The following is a 25,717-nucleotide window of genomic DNA, read 5'->3' as shown; positions in this document are numbered from 1 at the left end:
CTGCTGACATCAACAGTTCTGTGATTCTTCCCCCAAGGCTACATTCCCCCACTCACCTGTGTTTTGAAATAGCCACAGTTAGACACACAAGTCTCAGGACAGCGTTCCAAAATCAAAGAGAATATTCCTAGCTATTATAAGAAGTGTTGCATAGCAGGTTTTTCCCTCTGTAACCCTTTCTTATCTCTGTTGTAATTCTGGCAACTTTCCATAGTCCTTTTGTCCAGTTATCAAAGCCACAATCTAAAGTGGTAATGGTTTAGGTAGCTCCCACATGCTTTCAGCAGCCTGTAGCATTACTTTTGATTAATTTTAATGCATAATTGCATTATAAACTCTTGGTTCTGGATTAACATCTGGAATTCTCCTGCTTAAAAGGTAGTGGTGAAACAAAAAATACTTTCCAAGCTGGAAGTACAGACTCTCTCTCTTAAAAAGCATCTCGTATACCTTGTCCTTCTAATGAAATGTTTGAAGATCTTAAGTTTAGAGACAAGATTATGCTTCTGAAAGCTCGACATTGATCCTTTTTGCAATCTCCTGGGTTATGAACACTTCCCATTTTGTTGTCATTCCACCAATGTGTTGTGAAGCTGAAAATAAATCGCTTGTTTTCCTGGGTAGACTTATCACCATTTCCCCTAACTAACAAGTAGTTATGTTCCAGCTGAAATTTGAACATGGCTGAGGTCTGGTGCTGTCTTTGATAAAGCAGTAGTCAGTCTGCATGGAGATTATCTTCATACTTCATAAGCAGGGACAGTGCAGATTTCTTGTTTGGTGTGGTTGGCAACAGCAAGCTGTACAGCTCTGCTCGTCATTGTTTTACAGTAGGCTAAATAATATTCTGATTCAGTTAAATTTCTGACATATTTAGCACTTTATTTGTGGCTTATTCCAAACTGGTTTTGTTAGAAGAGGGCTTCTGGTGTAATTACACTACAGGTAAAGTTTTAGGTTGTCCCCTTTCCTTCAGGTCCAGGACAATAGTATTTCTTTAAATAAAGCCACATAAAGATCCTACTTCTGAAGGAAAAGTGTTTGAGACAAGACCAAGTTTTAGATTGGGAATCTAACTCTGTGGAATTCCAAAGTCTCTGTGAATGTTGTACCTTTGGAGTGATGACAAACGTGCCCAATATCTGCCTGCCAGTAGACATGGTACAGGCACAAATACGAAACTACAAACATCAGTTTTGTAGAAAGCCTTTGCTGTCATCTTGGTCGGGAAAAGCTAGTCTAGTGGTCTTGGTAAAGGAAATAAAATTAAAGCTAAAATAATTACTTCAGATTCCAACCGATTGTAAGAGTGACAGAAGTAAATCTTTGAAGAATTTTCATAGTAAATTTCTTAGTGCTTTTTTCCGGTTTTATAGTAGAAGAAAACACATACTGGAGCTTACCAGGGAAGGCTATTCTCCAGCTTCATCCAATATGATTAAGAGTAGTCTCTGAGATGCGCTGCTTAGTGAGGGATTTTAGTGAGGCTCCTCCTGAGAGGAACCTCCATGTTATCTCAGAGTAAAATTAATAGCTGGTGTGAATATTCCCTAATGGATAATACATACATCACCTCACTGCTGAACTTGGAGTGATTCCTTCCATTGTTGTCTCTTAATAAATTAATTTGAATAAAGTAGCATTGAGTTCTGTCAGGGGAGTATCTGTAGCAAATGAGACAAATAATGACTGTCTTACTGAGCTTGTCTTGTTCCTAAATGAGGCAGGTGTGGGTAGCGGTTACTACTTCCCAGTGCCTACCCAGGACTGGGGAGGAGGATGAGGATGGAGAGGAGCTTGGAGATAAGGTTGCCTTTTCAACCTGCACTACCACTAAACTATTTTTCTCTAAGCAGCCTGCAGGGTCACAACCTCTGAAAATGTAGGGTTTTCTTTTCTGTGACTAATGCGACAGTTGTTTCTTGGGTAAATAATCTTTTGGAGCTTTCCATGCTAGTGTCTGTCTCCCTCAACAAGTGTGGGAAAAAAAATGTTTTGCTTTTACTAGGTGTTGCATTATTGCCATTTGTTGATGAGCGACGCCTTAGAGCTGCCCTGGAGGAAGTCTACCCTGACCTCACTCCTGAAGAAAGTAAGAATTGTGACATTTAATTGTAATGTAATAACAATTACAGCTTATTATTATTACTGAGTTTCACCCTAAATGAGCAAGGTATAATAGATGTTTGTTTGGATTGAATTATGGCAGGCTGTAGCCTCTTCATGGATGGTGCTGGTAATTAGAATGATCCTCAGTGGGATTGATTTTGTAGCTTTCACTTTTATTTTACTGAAGTAGACCTGCATAAGACTTAACCTGAAAGTTAGGTGGCAGCTTAATCATATGAAAAGCATCAGCAGTATACACTGTCAAAGTACTTGTTAGATGAACATGTTGCAGTCAAAAGAATAAACTCTGTTTCCAAGGTTAGAGTTGGTGGTAAAACTTGATAGGTGTATTGGCCGTTCTCTGAACAGTAGGCTGGCTGTGTCCAGTTATGATACGTGAAGCTTCATGCTCAGCTTATATAGGCAAATGTATGAGTTACATTCTCCATTGTACAAAATCAACAGCTGCTTCTTGTAGGTAAGCTGCTTGGGAGGTGTGTGGTTTTGGGGCTTGGGTTGTTTTCCCCAGCCTATCTGTATCTTCAGCATTATTCTGTTCTAAATTCAACATTCTTCCCACTGAACACAAGATTCCTATTGTTTTACTGTCTGCCAGCTACCCTTGTGACCAAAGATACCCTGTTCTGGACAGAGACACTGTCTTTCCGACACTCCCAAGGAACGTTCCGAGCTTTCTCCTAAAATCACATCGACGCTTTCCTTTTGTGGAGATGTCAACAGGACGATACGCTGGTCTGCTGTATTCCTTCCTTCCTTCCATCCTTCCTTCCTTCTTTGCTCTGAACTCTTATGCCATTCACTTCATCTTTTCTAGGTAGAAGAAATAGCCTTGGTGGCGATGTTCTCTTTGTTGGAAAACACCATCCACTTTGTGACTTTATTGTAGAACAGTACAAGACCAAAAATACAGAGGTAGGTTGTACTTGTTCTTAAGGGATTGTGTAAATGGCGAGGGTGGAGGTCTAACAAAAAGTGCTTCAGCTGAAAAATTACTTTTTCCGTAGCCAGTGGATATACCCCCAGAGCTATGCCATGGAATCCAGGGAAAACTTACACTGAATGAAAATGCTGTTCTTCCGGATAAGTGAGTATAGCTTTTGGTATGGGTTGTTTGATGCTGAAGGACATGTCCTTCCGTTAAGTCTGCGGTTTAAATAAAAATCTCTTTGTGCCCACAACGAGAAACCTAAAACTCCTGACAAGGCAATGCATTTAGTTCTGAGGCTAAACATGCTTTCTGTGAGGTTTCATAGTAGATTTCTATTATTATCAGTGTATGTAAAAAGGCAAGTAAGACTTTCATTCTATGATCCTATTTTTTTGTTATTTCAGAGCTAGGCTTTTAAAGCAGCATCAGGAATCTTTAAAGAGCTCTAATGTCTGTATTTAACTGCTGGTCAGTCCTTTTTTTATTTGTTTGTTTGGCATTTCATCTATGGAAGACTGATTTTTATGTATTTAGTAATGCTTGAACTTTTTAATTGGTAAACAGGCACTATATAATAAAAGTAGTACTCAACAGTAGCCTTATTCCATAAGGTCATGTTGTTTTGGCCTCTGTGCTTTTGTATGGATGTTAATTTAATGCAATCTGTAACTTCCAATAGTGCATGCTGTTTGAAAAAAAAACAAAACCAATAACTCTACATTTTATATGCTAATCTTAATTGCATTAAAGAAAAAAAAACAGATAGAGATGTATTTTGCCGTTTTCCATTTAGGCTATAGCACTAAATTCAGGACTGTTACCAGCTACACATACGAATGCTAATATTTTTTTGTTTTCTAGATAATGCATTTAGTTTGAGAAATTATCAGTGTAATCTTCACATTGTAGGATATGCATTCATTTATCTAAGTTTGCTTAGAGGCATAAGCAGGTGTTCAGTAACTCATTTGCATTAAATGTACAAACACTCCCTTTTTGTTGGACTGATAATGTATCCTAGGTCACCCTCACTAATATACACTTCTCTATTCTTGTCATGGCTTGCGCAGAGTATGAGCAAGTCAGAGCTGTTCTTGGAGGGAACAGCAAGGCAGGAAAAAGAGAAAACTTCTGGCATTGTCTTCCCTAGATACGGTGTGAGAAATGGGTATCTTTTTACCTAGAGAAGTAGTTTTCTAGGAATTCTGTGAAGATGAGCAGGTATTTATATCACCACTTCAAAATAAGTCTTACTTTGCTATAAAGGTTTGGATCAAGTTCAGCCAGCATGCATATAGCTTGTGACCTCTGTGTAACATAAGTATGTGACTGTTGTGCGTGGGACAAAACAAACCTGGTTTCTGATTCATAAGAGTAATTTTCTCGAGCATGTTGTTTGACTGCTTGAATTGAAGGGGTAAAGTTTTCTGGAGGAAAGAAGGGAAGGGTTAAAATGCAACGGCATTTCAGCCTGTTAAATTTCAGTTAGAAAGGAGACTCCTTAAGTGTTGTGGAAAAGAGCTACTAAATTATTATTTTTATTTTTTTCTTTTACTTCAAAGCCTTTTTCTTCCTAGTGAAGCAGGTTTGCATCTTCATGGTGTCTCGTGTGTCTGTCTGGTCTTCTCCCTGCCCTCCTAGAACCTGTTGGCTTGTTATAATCAAACCCTGGCAGTACCTGGAAGTCTCCAAGGTGCAGAATAGCACTGGGTAGTGGGAAGTGTGTGAACCCACTGTTAGACACTAGAGAATCCAAACAGATCAGCTGCAAAAATAATGACATTAAGGAAATAAGGATTCAGTAACTCCATTGCTTATAGAAGTACTTGATATCGGGGAAAGGCAAGTTAATTTTGAAATCCATTTTATGTGTCACAGACTTAGTTGACAGAGGAACATGAGCAGTAGCAACAGAGAAAGTGGAGCAGGTGGTGAGAAATGTGTCGCATGACGTTTTCACAGAGGTTTTTCTCTTTACCAGGACAGTGGAGTCTCCTGTTCCGATGCTGCGTGATCTTGCACAAAATTCTGCAGTCAGGTAAGTAGACTCTGGGTTTTAATGCAATGGCGTACAAAATACAGCAATCAAAACTCAGTTTATTCTGTTGTTTTGTGTTGCTGAATTTGCAACAGAATCCATCTCTTTATAAAATTGAAGCTTTTACTTTAAACGTTTCTGGTTTTCTGTGAGAATCGAGTCCAAGATACTAGGATGTAACACAGCCGGCTTGGGTTGCGGTGGTTAAGCAGAGTGTGTGGTGGCATGGCATGCCCTGTAGAGTTGTCAGAAATGGCCATTTCTCAGGGCGTGAAACCCAGAGTGTTTCATCCCTTCGGAAATACCTCTTTTCCTGCTGTTGCTTTTCTGCTTGCTTTCTGTTGGGATTTCTGTCTCTTTGACAAGCAAAGAGCAACACCTACAAACTATCAAGTTCTGTATCAAGCCTTTTAAATTAAAGAAAACCAAACGTTCATGAGAGCAAGCCTCCGAGACAAAACTGGGTATTGATTGAAAGCCCCCCAGCTCTTGATTTTTGCCTCTTAGATTTTTATTCATTTTTATTCCTAGCAATTCCCAGAGGATGCCTGAGAATATAAGCTTCTTGTTCTTAAGAAGTAAAGGAATAACACTAACTTTGCCTGAATGTGATGTTTGGGAGAATAACAAGAAAATTCATCATGAATAAAAAACAATGCAGAGTTTCCAAGAGTAAATCTTGTGGCCACAGAAGATTTTAATTACTCTTGCACTTGACAGCAAATTTCTCTAGATCTAGTGTGTTTAATGTCCTTCTCACCTATTATACTGTGCCAAACTAAGTATGCGATGCTTGAGCCAATAACCTTTCACTTCTTGAGCTGCAAAAGATACTTGAGACATTGAAAATCACTTGTGATCTGTCTGCATATGTTTTTCCTCCAAGGAGGCATAATGTAGTTTAACTAGAGCGACTATCTACAGGCAGTAAGAAATGCTAGCTTGTGACTTGTCAGAATATTGTAGAAAGGATGTTCTGAAATGGGGATTTAGTTACTTTGAGCGATGAGTTAAAGGTAGCTTTTGGCTTTCCATCTGCCACTGTCAGGAGGTTTGAATTGTTTTATGCTTCTGTCCATTTCTCTATTGCAAGGATTTTTCTTCCTCTCTTTTGAGATAGTATGAGCAGTCATGATTCTGCTCTTCAGCTCTTGTGACTTTGGCTGAATTTTCCAAGGGACTATTATTCTCTTTCCTTCAAGTCTCATTCATTTTCTGCTGAAAAACAGATGTATTTCAGCTGGAAGAGTGAGATTATTCTGCTTAGTTGTTTGCTTTTGCGTTTCTTGGTATCCCAAGCATTCTTCTATATCAAATGGTAAGTAGTGAGAAAACAGGGAGCAGGTTGTTGCCGTGCACTTCAAACAGGTCCCTGGTGGGACCTACCTGAGACCTGGATACTTACACCAGGAGACTGGAATTGCTAGTAGCGTGGATTAATTTTCCTAGAGCAAACCCAAACTATTATAGAATGCATTGTAACCAGTAGAAATTAAGCTTTTGGCCACTTTTTGTTCTATTGCTGTTTAGTTTGTCTAATACTAGACAGCTCAAAATGCAGAGTCTGCGAGCTGTCACTGAAAACAGGTGTATATGTCTCCACGGGAGCTGCATGCAACCGCAAAGCCGCCTTCCAGGATAAAAACTCCCTGGCCCAGGAAATCACACTTCTAAGTTTTGTACACTTTTGACTAGATTGCATAGCAAGCTGATACCCTTCTTGTCTGTGCTCTGGCAGCCTTTGAACTTAATCAAGTACAATCAGTGCTTTGACTAGAGGATTTGTTCTCAAGGATCTGCAGAAGATACTTTCATTACCATACATAGGACTAACTGTTTTCTAGACATTAAACTTTCTTTTGGACTGGCTATTGATACAGAGGAGGAAAAAGGTCACCCTGTGGAAAATGGAGACATTCAAGTCCAATATAGTCAGTATATCCATGTGCAAGAAATGCACTTTGCAGTTTGAGTCGTCGCTCTTGAACCTTATCTCTTCTGTTACGTATGTCACTGTTAATAAAGCAGCAATTACTTTTTAATCTTGCTTGTCTTAATTATCATGTAAACCTAATCCTCAAATATTTTTCTCCTAGTATCTCTTTCAAAGATCCACAATTTGATGAAGACTTTGTTTTCAAAGCTACAGTGTTACCTGGTGCTAAGTAAGTATCAATTGTCAGCTTTCAAATAATTCCATTTTCTTTCATTAATCTGAGTATTTGGTCTGATAAGTATTCACGGAACTATTTTTAATATTAAAGGAAACCTGCTCCTGTTCTGAAGCCAGGAGACTGGGAAAAAACCAACAATGATGGCAGGCCTTGGAGACCACAGCTTGGTTTTAATCGAGACAGAAAACCAGTCCATTTGGACCAGTCAGCGTTCAGAACTTTAGGGTAAGACTGGCAGCATTGTTACTGACTGTCTTGCTGAGAGGAGTGTACTCCTTTATTGCTTTTTTAATTTAAAAACAAAAAAACCCACCCAAAGGATGTGGGGATGTTCTGTCAGAAATTAGGTTCAGGTGTTCCATGTTGGAAACTTTGGCATGTGATATTTAAATTCTGTATTTGATTAAAGCTGTATATTACAATGATTTTACCATAATACTTTGCATTCTTCTTGATTTTGTTTTTTGGTTGTGTGTTGTTTTTTTCTACTAAATATTTCTAACTAACTTTCCCGTTAAGATTTTTCGACTTGTTTGGTAGATACTTGTTTGAATTACAGAAGGTACAATGAAAATATTGCATACAAGTGATAACTGATTATTATAAAGACAGTAATGTTTTTTATGCTTTTAAAAATGGGTTTTAAAAACCCTTGTTTGAAGCACATGTGTTACACCATACAGTCTGTTTGATTGTCATTTTTCAAGGCATTGCCACAGTCAGTTTTTATTAGTTCTCCAAAAGCCTGAGTAACTTTCCTAGGTGTTGCAGTGTACTATGAGAGTGGTTCCGAGCACAGGGTGAGAGAATGAGCCAGGATTATGTATTACAGATAAAATGAAATGTTTTTCCTTACTGGGGAGTACAAGGAGCCATATGTTTATCAGACCCAGAAAAGAGAATGTTTTAAAGGAGACTGTAATACTAGCAAATAAAATTAAACTCTGTGAGCAAGTGAGCACGAGTGTCTCTTTAGGAAGAGAAAACACCTTCTTCATCTTACAGCTCTGGAGGAGCTGGAAGAGGAAAAAGCAACACACTTCCCTCCATTCATGTGTTGGAAAGCATAATTGTTCCCGTGCTACACTTAACCATCTTCTGTTCCTCCATGTCATAGTTATAAAAAAAAAATATATATAGATATAGATATATATGCATTATTGATCGCATATGATGTCTCATTAAATTGCTGCCCAGGGTGGCAGACACCACGAGCATCAAAGTCTTAATGCGAATGTAGCTCTGCACAGGAAAAGCAGCAAAGGCCTGGCAAATGCTGACACATCAATATTTGCAAATCCCGCATCTGTCAACTCTCACTTATTAGGAAATGTGACAGCAGTTCAGTTTTACTGAACTCTTACACAGCTTGCAGGAAATAGGTGTTTTTTCTGCTTACTGTGGCTTGCTATAGAGACTTCAGAATTTTTGCTGGGACCGGCTCACAAAGCGCGTGCTTTGTTTGTGGTGTGCCTGGGACCCTGATCTGTAAGCGAGTCACTGCGTCGTGCTTGTGCACGTCTCCATTGATGCACTGGAGAGAGCTGGGGTGTTTGATGGGCTGGGTAGCAGCTGTGTTGTAAGATGACATTTGTAAAAAAAATCCTATTCTTTTTCCTTTCCATTTCTTACGCATAATAGCCATACGATGCCATGGGAAAGAGGGATGCCAGGAATGTATGCCAATGCAGTACCTCTCGGAACTTACGGGAGCCCGTACACCAGGCCGCTTCTGAGCGGGCAGCAGCAGATTCCTAAATTGTTGTCAAGTAAGTGGATTCTGCTCTCTACATTGCAGAGTTTGAAAAATATTACGGTTTTGTTTTGGTCTGGTGCACTATCACAAATAAAAAGTGCGTTCGGGCATCCATCTTCATTAACCTTGTGTTGCTCTTGTCTATTGCTCTTCCCTTATGGAACTGATGGAGTAAAATGTACTAAAATGTAATTATGTGCCTGTAAGTGGGATCCCATTTTAAATACTGTGCCCAGTATTCAAATGCAGTGGGGGAAAAATAGCACTTTGTCTACTAAGGGTTCCTGGTGTCTGTCTGGAATGTATTCAGTATGTGGCTGAATCTCAGCATCACCAGTGTCAACAGACTTAGTAGAAGCTTTGGTGCTTTGTGTCTGAAGAGAACAAGAGGAGGGTGCTGGCCACAGAAAATAATTAATGCACAAGGCATGATGGCAGATCAGGAGATATTGTAGGACTGACAGAAGAGCTGTGGTTGGTGCTGAGATGCTAGACTGAACCGAAACTGCTAATTCACCGTCGTGTATTGGCTTTTCCTGCCTGCGGTAGGTGTTGCAGCTTCGGGCAAAGAGGTGGAAGGAGGTGGGCAGGAGGTCAGGGATGTCACTGCTGTTGGCTTGGTGAACAAGTGGGTCACTGGAAGTGGTAAGATAAATCCTGTGTGACCTGGAGTGCTTCATCCTGGGAAGGAATTGATTGTACAAAGAGCTCCCAGAAAGGACGCTAGTTAAGAGTCCTGTCTCTTCGCCTGTGATCACGGGCTGCGTTTCTGTAATAGTGGGATTGAGACAGGAGGAAGCTTGGCTAAACTGCCTAAAAAGGTGCTTTAAAGTAAGATGTTCTCACTGTTCATGTGAGTTCTTGCAGTATTGAACTATGCAAGTGTTTGAAGTTTAAACAGCTGACAGATAAAGTTTGAGCTCCAACGTTTTGTCACATATGGAAGACCAGATCACTACCTAGTGAAGCTGTCAACCTTTTTATACTTGACTTGCACTTTTGCCGCATATGAAACAGCAAATAATATCAGTGGCCACTCTAAATTAAACTTATTGTCCATTCCCAAAGTAGATAAAGCATAGTTGAGTAGTGGGTGTAAAGGCTTTCTTGTGTGAGGAATCAGACTGGTTTAAGTGGAGAGATGGCTTGAATATGAGAGCCTGGAGCTATTAATTTTGATTAAAGGAAAACAAGTGGGTGTTTTAAACAAACAAGAAATATGATCTAAAAAGAAGATTGTGGGGAACGGGAAAGGCAGAACTACCAGAGAGGCATCACATTTTTGAATTAATCTCCAGAAAAAGAAAGTCTGTGTGGTTTTGGGGAGCGAGGTGTTCACGAGCCCATCAGTCCCTATACTGCTCTTCAAGTCTTCTGAAGCTCGAGTCTTGATGCTTTGTGGGAAGTACTTATTTCAAAGCAGTTTTTTCTGCCTTATGTACATGGAGCTGATCTTGCCAATTAGGTACTTAGAAAGCTCTCGTCCTCATGGCATCTGAGCACCTTGTGTTGTATAGGAAGCACTCCACATGCAAATACGCCCCAATGCCGTCATTCTTTCAAATTGAGGAGGCTTGAATCCACTGATCGATATGAAATCCCAGTCCATCTGTTGGCCTCAGAAAAACTGTCTGGTGGCTTTCTTTCATGCATCTCTTCCCTCATCTTCTGCCCTTCCTCATCCTCAAATTGACTCAGGCCTCCCCAGTTGATGTTCTGCAGGTGTGCCTGGCAAATCTGAAAGCAAGGCGCTTTTTTTTTTTTGGCTTTTGGGTTTTTTCCTCCTTTCTTTTGTTGTGCCGCTTCCCTTAATGCTGCTTTTTCCGTTAGGCAGAGGGTGATCTTGTGCTTTCCTGTTTGTGCAGCAAAAAGAGATTCTGCCTTATGTACATGGAGCTGATCTTGCCAATTAGGTACTTAGAAAGCTCTCGTCCTCATGGCATCTGAGCACCTTGTGTTGTATAGGAAGCACTCCACATGCAAATACGCCCCAATGCCGTCATTCTTTCAAATTGAGGAGGCTTGAATCCACTGATCGATATGAAATCCCAGTCCATCTGTTGGCCTCAGAAAAACTGTCTGGTGGCTTTCTTTCATGCATCTCTTCCCTCATCTTCTGCCCTTCCTCATCCTCAAATTGACTCAGGCCTCCCCAGTTGATGTTCTGCAGGTGTGCCTGGCAAATCTGAAAGCAAGGCGCTTTTTTTTTTTTGGCTTTTGGGTTTTTTCCTCCTTTCTTTTGTTGTGCCGCTTCCCTTAATGCTGCTTTTTCCGTTAGGCAGAGGGTGATCTTGTGCTTTCCTGTTTGTGCAGCAAAAAGAGGTGCCAGGTCAACCTGCTGGTCCCTCCAGCCGCTGTTGCAGCGCGCTGCTTTGCACACCGCCGGCAGTCATGGTACAAAGGCTTTTTCACAAAGCAGGGGTTGTGTGCCTGCTGTTGCTCTGCGGGACTCTTCATCCCAGAGTCGAGAAGCTGGTTCCTGGCACTCTTTTTGTGGGACACCGCAGTGCAACATGCTGCAAATGTATTCTTTGTCAGTTAATTTTGTTTTGTTTCTTCTCCTCTTCTACTAATGATACCAAGCTGTCCTAGGAGATTAGTCTTAAACTCTACAGTCAGTTTAAATCAGAAGTTCATTAATGTGAAGTCTTTACAACTAATACAACTAACTACAGCGGTGGTCGACTTGATACCAAGTGGCCACATGTCTTAACTCCTCATTTACCAGGAAGGCACCATGGTAAAAGGGTTAAACTCTTGCTTAAACCCTTGCTAGAAGAATACCTCCAAGTGTCATAGCCCAAAATTTCAGCTGAAATCAGTCTTTCCGACACACTGAAGGATGCTGTTGCAAATGGGACCACACCTGGACACCATAACACATACTGGATTATGGATTGTGTGGGTTGAGTGTGAAGCAAACCTGTCAAGATGAGACTGTATCAGCCACTTTCTGAACCTTGCTGCGGTTGAGGGGATGGTCATCTTATTGAACAGGAACAGCCTGCGTTGACAGTGCGTTTGCTCCGATGGAAATCTGTGGTCAGAATTGAGCACGTGGTTTGATTTCCCCCAGACAGTGTTCTGTCAGGGAGTACTAGAAAGTGTTCCTAGCTTGGGCAGCACAGCTGTCCGTCTTGGTTTTTGCAGTCACTCCCTTCAGTTCAAGCACAAATGTCTCTGTCAACAGATATCTTCAACTAGAAAATCAAATTAGAAGGAAAGGGAAGGCATATGCGGAGTTTTCTTTAAGGGGACAGGTTATCCCTTGTGTCAAAATCACATTCATCAGCTACATAATTGTTGAGAGAACAGCTGTATGTTGTGGCATAATCAGGCTGTTCCGGAACCCACACGTTTCTGCAAAACTAGAGCTGATGTGGTTAAAATTCCCCCATTTTGGGGGATTGATGCAGGACAACTTTTCATTTTACGGATTATGTTTTTATATGAATGATGAAGTAAAATTAGACTCTAGAAGGGCAATGCGGTCAACCAAAGTGCTGTCTCTTCCTCAAGAGCCTTCTGTGGGTGTTCCTTACTGTTGTTCTCTGATTTGACTTTGATGTGCCAATTTTCACTTGATGAATAATTGTCTGTGCTGATAACTTGAGGAGTCAAGTGCAGTATGGCGGTACTCTGTGAATGGCATATTTGGTTTCTGCAGCACAGGGTATCTGATTTATGACTTTCATTTCAGTCAGTAAACTTGTCAATTAGCTGCATTTGAAAAGTGATTTTGATTCGTGCAATCAGTAAACACAAAATCTTGTCTTTGATTGCCACACTGATTAGATAAATTATTACTTGAGGACCTGCTAGAGAAGGCAGTTTATTTGGCCTTATAGCTCTAGGAAATGCCTAAGTTTTGAAGACTAAAGAAAATATTAATTGTCATTTCTTCTCCGATTTTGTACTTTTTTTGAAGTGCAATTCACTGCTCCAAGCTTTTTCCCTCAAAGATTTTTTTTTCTCTGTCAGAGCCACACAAATGAATAGTAATAAGGTAGCTTTAAAGTTTTTTATGATGATTTCATTAAACTCTTTCTTAAACTGCTCCCTAGAGCTGCAAAAAGATGTGGTTACAGCAGGAGAGCTGGGTCCTTTCTTTTTCAGATGGAGAGAACATGATTAAATAGGACACATGTCTTTAGCCCTTAAGCAGGGCTCTGCATAAATGGGAAACATTGTACCAGCATCATCTCACTGGATTTCTCACTAGAGCACCATTTGACCCTGGCAGTGGAATGGGAAACATGTTAATAAACTTCAATTAAAATGTGAAGTTCTGACCAGGGAGGGAGAGAGAGAGAGACTGTATTAGTCTGTATAACGGTCCAGCTACTTGGGGCTCTTGCTTAGCTCAGCCTGCAGAGGAGAAGGGTCTGGGGGCAACATGGCCATTATTCTTCCTGGAATATAGCGTGCTTTGTTTTAAATTGAAACCTGGGTTTTAAATTGAAACTGGGCCTGGGTTTTCTTGCATTGCACTAATCTTGTATTCAAAAGCAAACATAGCATCACTAAAGCATCGTGTTAGTACAGCCTGTTTACGCGCGTAAAAGCCCTTGTAGTTCACAGGCTGATGAGTATAGAAGTGCTACGTACCCAGCTTTAAGTCCTCGTGATGCTTTAGACTGGTTTGGCTACAGTCTGTATGAAATAACCAGTTATACATGATTATGAGCATCAGTTGGTAATCATATATATGTCAGTGTGTGTTTACATATATATAACATATATATGTTTTATATTTTTAATATATGTAAAAACATATATATTTTTTTTAAAAAGAGGTGTATATATTGCTTGGGGGGGAGGTGTATACATGTAATGCTTCATAAATAAGTAAAACGCAGCACGTACCCCTCTGCGGCTCAGGCTGTTGCTGGGCTGGGTGGGCTGGATTAGCTCTGCCCAGAGGAGGCCCAGGCGGGAGCAGCGGAGCCGCTGGAGATGAGAATTTATTTCCCCTGACGAAACGGTGTTCTCTTCAATGGGGGCTGCACCCTCCCCTGCACGCTCGAGTGCTGCTGTGAAAAGTTTCTGTCCGGGTCGGACCATTACAGCCTGCATACAATCCAGCCAGAGTTAGGAGAGAGGCACAGATTTTTCCTCTGTCCATGTGTTTTTTTTTTTCTTTCAAATTACTGCAACGCTTTAGTGTACTTGCATATTGGCAGTTTAACAGGGCGTTACTGTCCCCTTGCAGTAGGTCCATTAGACAAATTCTGGAACCAGCTGTTGAAATTAGGTCACACTTAAACACCATTGAAAATAATCAAAGGTGTCACTGAAACTGAAGCTTTTGATTGATGCACAATTTGAGTGTTGTGAACTGACCGGGGAGCTATTGATTAGCTGTTTCTTTTATCCTGTTTACCGACCAGTTTATTTAGAAGAACAACAACCGTTTAATTGCGTGTCCTGTTAAAGCAATGTTGTTAGTGCTACGTCTTTGTAAAGAGTTAGTTTGGGTAGAAGAAACAATTGAGAAGTGGGTGGTCTTTTTCACTGCGGTTTCTTATAACTGCAATGCTAGGTCTCTGGCCAAGTTTTTACCCAAAAAGGTTTAATTCAGTCTGATTACATTATCTGAGAGGTGATTAATAGATTTTTTTATTATTAAATTATCATTGTCTAGGTTAACTTTTAAATATATTTTTATTATCTTTACATATATCACATATATATTTAAACATGAATAAAGTGGAACTGTTCACTTTAGTACGTGCTCTGCTCATTTTAGTTTGCTTTAGAGAATAACGTAGCCTACAAACTTGCGCATATTTTGAAGTTCACAAACACGGTGTGTTGTGATGATGACACAGCGGTGTGTATGTGCGTATACGTATCTATATTTTTTCATATAGCATAGTGATGTACTTGTAAGAAATGTGAAAATGACATGAGTTCTTCAGTTGTTACAGTAGCAGACATGGCTTTGCATTTTTTTAAAAATTCAAGAGAAGATACCTGTGACATGTCCAAGCACTGACCAATGCTAGTTCTAGCAATTAAAATTCATTCTTCTAACAACTTCATTGGACTTATTAAAAAAAATATGTTGCCTTTTATTAATTAATACTAAGCTTGCCACCGATGGACATAAGGGCTATATCAAAATTAGCGATAGTAACCAACAGCTTGGTGAAATGTATTTGGTGGTATTATCCAGTTTGAGCTTTTCTGTTTGACTTTTTAAAACAAATTCTCGGCCATGTGTAAGAGTAAGTGGAGCATAGTTCAACTTTAAGTATACTTGCTCTTTTTTATTTTAACGTTTTGTTTTACCCTCCAGATCTTAGACCTCAGGAGTCCTGGCGAGGTCCTACGCCCTTGTTTCAACAGACACCACAAAGGTAAGGCAGGAGGGGTTGAAGTTTTGTAAAATATGGCCAGGGGGACGTACTTGGTTCTGCCAGGCTTCACAACCTTTTTTTTCCTCTCTTTTCTTTTGAACTTTGTTGCTTACATTTGTTGAAATCATGCTGTACAGCAGGGTTTGTTTTGGGTTTTTTTAAGTTAATGAATGTCCATGATTTATTTATATTTTGCAAGTGCACTACATGGTGTTCATCCTTTAAAAGGCTTGAGTACTTTGTATTAAAAAAAAAAAGCAGGCAAAAACACTTTCCATTAAAACTCAGACTTCAAAATTAACTTTACTGTTGGTGCTTTGGTACCGTTCTTGGTTCTTTGGCCTTTATCTTATTGAAGCTTTTGAGATACTATGAAATTGAACACAGAGAGCTTAAAACTGCATTAGATTTTGGACAGGCTAAACAAATTTCTTTTTAGGAGGGCTGTGGAGCTTAATGAGGCATAACTAATGGTGTTCCACTTTTATCATTTCTGTGCCGCAACCGCAGCATTAGTACAGACGAGCCATTGATTCTTGCTACAAACCTCTTGAAGTCCTAATCAGCTTCTTTGGTACAAGTTTTTCAGGCCTGACAAGCCTATTGTAGGGCAGTGTCACTGTAGGTCAGTAGTTATTAGTTGCCACTGAAAACAGTTTCTTTAACTACTTAAGACTGAACTGAATTAAATGCAGAAGGGACTCGGGGAAGGATTATGGAATCTGCAGTCCAATAAGTGCCATCGAATAGAAGGAATGTGACATGGTTTGATAATAAGGGATGTTTTACATGCGTTCCTTCATTGATAGGTTGTATGTCCTTAAGTCAGATGGACTTTATATAAACTCCAGCGTACCTGTGAAAGCTATGAATAATGATATTTATTTATATTTATGGAGGAATGAGAGCGTATATGAGATCTTTGAAGCTTCTGCTCGGAGGCATGCTTTTTTTTTTCCATGGTTTTATTTGCAAATGTTAACCATTGAAAATATCAGCTTTGGGAGAATTTATTGAGCTCTCTGCAATCACGCTTTCCATGGCAACCATTTTGATCCCTATTGAAATAAGTCCAGCTCCCTTGTCCTGTGCCCTGTCAATGTGGAATATTGCATTATAAATGAATCTTGCATTACAAACTTCAATATTACTTTGTCCACGGGAGTTGCTACTCCCACACCTTAATTAAATCCAATTTATGTAGTAATTGCTACAGGTCTGTAACTTGTCATTACTTTTACAATGCTATGCTTTTTATCATTTTACCAGGCTGTTCACTTTGCAAAGTGGAAGAGCTTCTCAACTCACATATAACTAACTTCTTTCAGCCAGAAAGTCCCTGTTTCTCACTTGAAATACACATTTCAATTGTAATAAGAGACTGTGTCTCTAATCAGAATCCCATCATCAGGTTACCGTGCTTGGTTTGTGCTAACATTTTTAGAAGTGGCCACACACTGCCCAAGTACTTCAGAGCATTTCTGCAGGTAGATGGTGTTGGTGATTCAATCCGCTGACCCAGCCAGCGTGCTTCTCGTGTTGCGGTATTGACCTCGCTTACTCAGTTCCCAAACTTGAGGAAACTGGTGTCCCCTGAGGTGACTCTAAATTGAAGATGTATCCTCTTCATCTAGAAAATAAGCTTTAAAGAAGCTTAGAGAATGCTGTTCTCGCTTTTGAGTGACAACAGTATATTTACAATGCTTTCCCTTGATGATGGTGCTTTGTTATACCTCTGATGGTTTATGAAAATCACCAATTTGCCAGTTTCAGTGATGAGGAGAAGTAATTTTGCCATGTTCTTGGAAGGTGTTTGATTTGGGAAGCAAATCGAACAGATGCTTAGGGCTGATGTTGAGTTAGTTGCTGTACAGTGATAGGCGTGGAGACTTAAGCAAACATTTAAAAAGAAAGAAAAAGATAGATAGGCTTGGTGCAGGAAAAAAATGGCTGAACCTGTTGAACCGAAACCCCCTCCAGAGGTTTTCGGTTTCCCAGTTCATTCTCTGGGAGCTGCAGGTTTCCCATACTACTCCCCCCAAGGCTGTCCCCGCTTGCTGCTGCGGCTTCAGGTGCTCCAGGAGCAACAAGGTGTCACCAGGGAGAGCAGCGAGGAATTGCTGTTCTCCATCACCTCTGCTCCTGGGAAGAAAGTAATTGAGGGAGAGGCCAGCCCCTGCTCCAGCCTTTTCAGATGAAGTGGGTTGGCAGGAGCCTACGATATCCTTGATTTGCGACATCAAGCAAGGAGCCCTGTCCCTGCTGGGAAAGCTTTGAGCCTTTGTGCTACTTCAGGGATATAGAGTATTGCAGTGGAGGCTAAACTAGCTCTTGCTTCACGGGCCTCGGTGGAAAAAAACCTGGTAGTGTAAAGCTGCTTCTTCATAATCCAGATGATCTCGTCTCCTGCATAAAATTTCTTAATTTTAAATTTAGTGATGCAATTCAGCACGCAGTAAGTAAAATAAAATTGTGGCGTTGCTGTTGAACGGGACACCTTTCAGCATGTCCTGTTCAGTCCCTGGTCTGACTGGGCTGCGTTACTGGAGGTTGCAGAAGATTGTTTTCATGCACTTGCCTTCAGCCCTAGTGATCTGATATGTTTCAGAGGGTGGTTGTTTGTTTTTTTTAGTGTATTTTATATATATATATATATATAAAAAATTTACTACCTGGTGTCCTAGCTGATGGAAATTTGTAAATCTGGCGGTACAAACCTTTTTGCTTAACCTGCTCATAGAAGAGATTTCCAAAGAGGCTGAGGTTGGAACACGGAAATGTTTTCCTGTATAAAGCTTCCTGAAGTTGTATTTTAGCTATCCTGTATGCATATGCTTTAGTTTAATCGTAAGTTGACATTACTCAAATGCGCTGTCCAGAGTTACTCTGCCAATGCTAACTGCTGTGATAGTCCAGGTAGCACAAGTCTTTTTTTGTTACCTGTGAGGCACAGCTTTACTGCATACAAATCTCCACCCTCGGGTAATTTGAATACCAATTAACACATCCACTAGACGAACACGAAGTCAAGTGCTGTGAGGACTATAATTTGCTGATCTCCATTTACCAGATGAAAATCTAAAATTTTGTTCTTTAAAAATAGTACATAGCTCTATTAATTAAGAGCAGCAGAAAGGTGTAAGCTGCTTTTCTGGCTTTAAGATCAGAAAATACATTGCAGCTTTTTTGGTTTTGTTTCCTACTAGGTTTATCCTCTAGAATATGTAGTGGTTCTAACTGAAAATCACCAACTTCACTCTTTCAGATGGCCTCGAAGAAAAAATTCCCCAACATAGTAGTGATACTAGTGTTAGTGTGTTTTGTTTGTTAAATATCCCAACTTTTCACGAAGCAGCACTTCCTAAAAATAAGAAGTTTAAACTCTGTGCCAAATACGTACTAATGTCAAATGAAATTTGTCAAACCTTCCCGTTCCAGGCATGTAGCAAGTGTTGGCCTGTGATCATCAGTCACTGAGGGTATTTATCACAAGCACATTAGCAAAGTTGTAGAGACAGAGTGAACTGTTGATCTAGTTGATGTTGATGAATCCTAGAGCTGGGGCTATGTAGGTAATTCCCTGCAGTTTTCCTTAAGGCTGAGCAGTGCATTCTTCCTGGAGAGTCTGCTGTTTTCTAGGAATAATGGGGGTGGGGTGGGGTGGTGGTTAGTACTCCAAATACTTAATCAAAAGGAATATCATACTTAGAATGCTGATTTTGAGTGTGCGGTCCCTGAAAGTGTAATGTACTATTAACTTCAAGTATAGTATTGCTCCTCCTACTGAATTATTCAGGTAACACTGTGCATTTCCAGACATACCTCTGAAGCTAAAAATAAAACTACACGGTTCAGTGTTACCACTTAGCTTTTGTGCGTGTTCATTTTTAGTACGTGTTGCACACTGTATTTAACAACTGCATATTTACCAGGTAAGACTCATACTTTTGCAAACAAGAATCAAATTCTTTCATTTCTAGAGAGGGTAGGAGTTTTTCTGGCCTTTCTGCAATTCAGGCAGGTCTTAATCTGACCCGGTGGAGCAGCTGTCCTGCAGGCTTCAGTGTGAAACCAAAAACAATTTGCGTCCAAAACCAGAAAGCCTTCATGTCCAAAATGCCTGTTTTCATTCATTTTAATCTTACGGTTACCTGTCTTGATTCTAACTTTGCCTCTGTTCCTGCTGGTGAAAAGTGTGTTTAAAGGTCCTTCTTCTCCCAGCATCGCTTCCTTGGTCGCTCGAAGCTCAGTTTTTCCTAACGTTGTACAGCTGGCTGTGAATCCTCTCTTGGTCATGAGAGTCATATCTCTTCCCTGAATTGCATGTCTGTTTGGAGGAATAGATCGGCCTCTGGGTAGGGTTACTTCTCCAAGGCTGAAGTCCCACCAATTTAATCCAGCGAGTCTAGGCAGAGACTCTTTGAAAACATACAAAATAGGTTTCAGTTCAGCGGTGCAGCAGGTAAATATGAATCGCAGCGCTCGTACTCTCTGCTGTTCCTGTCTCTCAGCAGGCTGGCCGCACACTCTTCAGCTGACTCGCTCTTAAGCTGGGGTCAGACAAGATTAACTGTCTCGACCATCCACTGTTTTTCCTTTACAACCATATATCGTACTGCAAAACACAGCTGCAATGAATTCTGTAAGGAATTGTACCCTTACCCGTGCTCAGCTTTAAAGACTGTATCATGGCTATATCATTTTTCTAAATATTTTTAATCAAACAATGATTTGATGTATTACACCTGTTGCTTTATAATTGTAATGTTAGAATAGGTACTTGAAGGCAATTAAAACATTTCTTGCTGTTAGTAATCTAGGATGGCAAACTAGGTTATAATGGATGTTGAATTTGCGTTCCCATATAAACTGTACACCAAATGTCAGTCAGTCCATGCCAATTAGTGCTTATGTTGCTAGGTCACCGTGGTCAATTGAAAACGGCATCAATAGAACTTGAAAAGGTTTCTTCCCGATCAGACCTTCTGACATATTGAGCAGAATAATGGATGGGAAAAAGCAGCCAAGGCCCCTACCCTAGATTCAGAATACTCGCAGTAAGAATTCATTTGCAACCTGCAATTAACTAGAAAGAATGGACTCCCAGAAAGAGTCTGGACATTTAGAAAAGAAAGCCTCATTCTCCTGTATCGCACATGTTTACTCTTTGGATGGTGTGTTATGTTTAGCTAACTTGGTGATATCTGAGTTTTAATCTACGTTCAAGATCAGGGTGTGTGAACTGGCAAATTTGCCCCTAAAATAAAAGGTTGGACAGAATCCTTCCAAGGAATTTGAAAAATCTCCGATTTGTAAAATTGAATTTGCTGCTTGCGGTAGTACCTGGTTCTGTAGCTTTCAAGCTGTGATGAAGGAAGCAGTAAGCAAATGTGGCCTTTTGGTGGGAGAATCTTGGAAGATATTGCCCCCTCCTCGATTTATCTCTAACCACTTGGCCATCTGCAGTACCACTGCAGGCATAGCTGGATGTGACAGTGTTTAACTCTGAGGCAAATCAGATCATTTATCATAGGAGACTATAGAAATTTGGATTTTGTGGTGTGAAGCTCTCTCTAAGAGCTAAGTTTGTGCTGTGGTGTGTTTCTTCTTTACACAGAACTGCTGGGGCTGCTCCTCTTCTTGCCTGGAACCGCATGCTGCAATCCCAAAATCAGTACCAGCCAAGTCAGTACCAGGGGCTGGGCGGACCAATGAGTTACCCACAGAGACCTGAAGATCGGATGGACAGGGGAAGACAGGTATGAAAACATGGCCCCACTTTGCACATTTTGTGCTCCTCCTGAGTGAGGCTTCCTTCATGTGTGGCTGTGGAGAGTGACGGCAGCATAGGTAGGGATTCCTGCGCTGGTTTTAGCCCGGTCGCTGTGTCACCAGTGACAGCACCGACAGGTAAGCTTCCCTGCCTTGTCCAGCCCCCTCTGTGTACACCCCTGGCAAAAGGCCCATGCCATGACACTGCTTTTCATTAAAAGTAGATCGAGCATCCTACTAAGTCCCGCACTTCTTGCAGCCTGAGAAAACATAAGCTGAAAGCAATTGTTTCAACCGGAGTCTTCCTCTTCTGTAAGGAAGTCTGTCAGCTGCACATTTTAGGCATGGAAAGGTTTCTTCCCAGTATGTTTTTAAACTGTAGTTTCTTGTGACTTCATAAATTTTTTTCCCCCCTCTAATGTTTATCAGCTTTCTCTTAGCTGAAAGGCTGCTTTAATGCGAGTGTTAGATTCTAGTAGCCAGAGGAATAAAGATGTCTCTGAAAGTGCATGTGAAAATAGCTCTGTGGGGTTAAACAAAAACAAGTGAACGTGATAGGAGAACCTCATCCAAAGTTATAGGTGACTTTGTCATCGGGTTATGAAAATGCCACAGAATGAAAATGCTTCTTGAAAGCAGCAGGTGATTTTGCTTATGTGATTTTTCTGTGTGTGTGTGTGCGCGTTCCCAGTAAAAACATAATCTGCATGTGTTCTTGTACTAGAAATTTGAGTGTATAAAATGCTATATGCTAGTTTAAAATAAATTTCAGATATCTATATTAAAGTTTAAGTTCTGTTGCGTGTTGGTAAGTCAGAACTATTACTCAGCTGTGGGAAGGTTACTGACCAGTAATGGGGGAAAAAGGAAGAAAAGCGCTCAGCTGCTTGGTAACAGCACTACTTCCCAGTCCTTTATGTGGAAACCAAGGCACAAACTGTTTGAAATTTGCCTTCTGTCAGGACCTGGTTCAGCTACCTCTCATAAACGTGCTCAAGACAAATCACTTTTTGTGTACGCTCTTAGTTTTTCTTTTCTTCTTCCCAGTCTGCCCATCTCCCCAGTACACCAACGTTTGTGTTACCCGGCACAAGCACCAACACAGTCAAACTTGGTGCTTGGTTTCTGGGACTGTTTCTCCGTGCTATTGGCAGCATGAGAGTCATTTTTCACGTAGCTATCAATTCTGTCCTGCAGTGTGTGTGTGTGTGTGTTGGCTATTACCCCCGTCTCCTTTGCTTATGCAGCAGGGACTGCAAGTACAATCATTTAAATTGTAATGTCATACAGCATATGTGAAAGTCTTCTTACAGCATTTTTACCACTTCTCTGATTCTTTGTCTGCTTTACGTTTTTTCTTTTCTGTTCTGGTTGGGAGACTCGGGTAGCGCTATCTTATCACAACCAGTTTTGCACCATGACACTGTTAGCTTGTGGGGGTTTTGAGGCAGCGCATACAATAAAAGCACATACTGTCAAACGAAGTTTGTAAGAGAAGAGCCTTTGGCCTTTGCCGGGGAAGCTTTTTGCAGAGTGCCGTGTGCTGCTCTGGTTCAGCTCGCAGGACCGAAGCCCAGCAGAAACAGCCTGGGAGCTGCTAATACTGTTCTCAGCATTGTTTGCCGGCTGCGGGATTACACGGCGCTGCTGAAAAGATCTATAGCCAGCCAAGCAGTCTGCTCCCAACTCTTCAACTCTTGTTCCACTGAACCCTTGTTAGCAGCAGTGAGACTCCCTTCTCCCCCCTCCAGCTCCTACCCTGAAGCGTTTTTAGTGTGGAGGAGGCTTTTAAGACTGGAGAAGAATTATCTTTAGCTTGTTCAGTTGTCACGTTGGTGTTACAGCAAGAAGCAGGGGAAAAAGAGAGACAAGTAAGCTGCTGTGCACTCTTGCTCCGAGTACAGTGGGGGAGGCATCACCAGTACAAACCCTTCCAGGACTGGTTTTGGCTATAAGCAAAACTAGACAGCATGGGTTATGACCACAGTAGACTTATTGGGGACACAGCGGGGCTTGAATCCTGGCTGTGCTGCCCCACTAGTCCCCAGTGGTTTTTTAAGTACATTTCAAACTTGGATGAGGTGAAATTGATAGGATCAGTTTTCAAAAACCTTTCATTTCGTATTACAGAGGTTTACGCAAAAACTTGGAGACGAAGGAATAAATGCGTAATTGCACTAATCTGTAACGGGGATGCTGAAATAACGTAGGAAAATCGGTGGAAGATTTTGATGCTGCTGGAGTCTGGGTGGTATTTAATTAGGGCTGGAAAACAGATACTTGAAAAAAGTCTGTCTGCTATGCCATTCTCTGCTCTACCCTTTATCCTGGGTAGTGTAGGTGGGTATATTTGCAAAAGGAATCTGTGTTTAAACTAGTTCATTCCTGACCTTAAATCTTCATGTGTACCAGCTACAGCTGGAATCACAAAGGTGAACAGGAATTGTCTTCCAGAAGTGGTTGCAGTGTGGTCTGGGGAAGGGCATCCCCTGCTAGTTGACGTTTGGAAAGCTGTCTCTAAGCGTGGGGTCTCAGAGCATCGTGGACATCTATCTACAGCCCGCCAGTGACAGAAAACCTCGCAGCTGTCCAGCTGTTTGCCCCCCAGAATGACTAAATGGGAGACACATGGCTGTTTGGTGATGTTGCAGTCTTGCCCGAAAGGTAATTCGCTTCTCACTAGCACAGGACATGTCTGCTGGATCATGAAACAAAGTGAAAACTGGGTGGTGGCAACGGTTTTGTTTGCACTCACATACATGATGGTTAGTAAGGACAAATCTTTCAGCTCAAGTAAATTTGCTTCCTTCAAAAATTTCCTTTGCAGTTGTGTTTCTTTCCAGCTGTTTTCAATCTCCTTTTAAATCTTTGTTGCCAAAGTTCTTTTTTCCCTTTTTTGGTTATTTTTAAATGAACCTTTGGATGTCATTATTTCCTCAGGGCTGACAGCACTGGAGTAAAATTAGAAGCTACCTTAAAAGGCTTAGGGTGCAAAACCAATAATTGAATCTAACATCGCTGCCTGTAAATTTTCAAAGCTTTAAAGCCTTGAAAAGGGATTCAAGTGGAAGTGGTGACACATAGCAGTGTAAATAATTATCTTTGGTCCCTTTCACCTCCGAATTCTTTTTTTACAGCATACAGAATATGGGCTGAAGAGGTTAATAAACACGCTGCTACAAAGTGCTTACAAAATTAATGCAACTGCCATGGATATGGGTTGCTCTGTGGTAGTGGGGATTTGTTGGTGTCTTCCAGCTGTTCCAGAAAACCAAGGAATAAACTTGATTGTGTTGTGCAGGTGTTTGACAGTTTTTATTTTAGTCTGTAGTAATACACAGCTGCATGTCCAGATAAATGTCTGGTGCAGTTCTTAGGAGACCTCCAAATTGTAGTTCTGTACAGGGATTGCTGCTGTTGACCTAAGTGGGAGGATTTTTCAAGCGATATGGTCAGCTTGTTCCTTTTTTTTTTTTAATTGATTACTATCAAACCCAAAAGCAAACATAAAACCTTCCTGATGGTGGAAACAGTGTATTCTGCATGCCTCTATCCTTTAAAAACGGGGTGTAACAAACGGGTTTCTGTGCAGAAAGTCGGTTTTGGTCGCCTGACGCAAGCAGGCTGAAGCGAACCTCCCCGTCCCAGGTCTGCCCGCTGTCTCCAGTGCCTGTGGTTCTCTCTGAGCCCCCAGAGCACGGGGTAAAGATGGATTTAAAGAAATGAAGGGAAGCCCCTCTTCCCCTACCCACCAAAAAACCCTCCAAGTAAGAAACAAATAAACAAAGCCCTACGGCGGTTGTTAGTGCATCATGTTAATTAACTTTCTGGTCTCTGCAGCATATCTGGTTCTGAAATAATAGTTTTAAATGTTTCAGAGGGACTTTTTATGAAACTCTTCGACAGATTTTTCACTGCATAGTCAATGTACAGAATGTATAATCTAAATATAAATACAAAAATCTATCTAATTTCCAGTGGTTTCCAAGGTGGGATTTAGGCATCAGCATTTAAAATGAATGAGGGCTGAAAAATGCTTTCTGTAACAAATACGATTTTTTTTTTTCTGTAAAATACTTATCTGTAAAAATGTCTGCCTTGCTTTGGCATAAGATTGCTTACAACTAGAACAGAAAGCTGGTAGTTGAGGGAAATTTTTTTTTTTCTTCTACAAAAAAAAAATCCTGCTAAACAGCATCACACATCCCAAACTGGTACTTTAGTTAGCCCACAAGAATTATGTTTATATCATTGCTCTGTGTAAAAGCATAAGCATACATACTGCAAAGCCCACGGTTCTGTAAGAATTAAAAATTTGCGTTTTGAATCTGCCCTTCAGGTGTGTGAATGTGTCTGTGGCTTTAACATTTTGTACCTCTTTGCTTCCAGCATTGCTGAAAGCCATTTTATTATGAATACAATTCATTATTACGTCTACAATTTATTACGCATTGCTGAAAGCAAAGAACACGCAGAGGTGTTACAGCTTGGGAGTGACTTGTCCTCAGCGCTGCCTTTTGGCGAATTTATTTCTGATGTGGAAGCGTCGCCCCTCCC

At 40.8% G+C, this 25,717-nt stretch overlaps 1 protein-coding gene across 1 annotated transcript in view; it reads left to right on the top strand.

Annotated features, from left to right (window-relative positions):
• The window catches only part of XRN2 (5'-3' exoribonuclease 2), a gene marked incomplete at its 5' end in the record, with an annotated part of 50,871 nt that overhangs the window by 24,853 nt on the left and 301 nt on the right, over positions 1–25,717 (top strand). Inside the window, 9 exons of the mRNA XM_010289017.1 lie at positions 2,009–2,092; positions 2,945–3,042; positions 3,135–3,214; positions 5,040–5,096; positions 7,193–7,261; positions 7,361–7,495; positions 8,912–9,039; positions 15,328–15,388; positions 21,006–21,147. Of these exons, the coding sequence (XP_010287319.1) occupies positions 2,009–2,092; positions 2,945–3,042; positions 3,135–3,214; positions 5,040–5,096; positions 7,193–7,261; positions 7,361–7,495; positions 8,912–9,039; positions 15,328–15,388; positions 21,006–21,147 (854 nt within the window). The remainder of the gene's footprint in view (positions 1–2,008; positions 2,093–2,944; positions 3,043–3,134; positions 3,215–5,039; positions 5,097–7,192; positions 7,262–7,360; positions 7,496–8,911; positions 9,040–15,327; positions 15,389–21,005; positions 21,148–25,717) is intronic.

Source organism: Phaethon lepturus, unplaced genomic scaffold (assembly GCF_000687285.1).
Source record: "Phaethon lepturus isolate BGI_N335 unplaced genomic scaffold, ASM68728v1 scaffold12026, whole genome shotgun sequence".
NCBI lineage: Eukaryota > Metazoa > Chordata > Aves > Phaethontiformes > Phaethontidae > Phaethon > Phaethon lepturus.
This window is presented reverse-complemented; position numbering and strand designations above follow the sequence as displayed.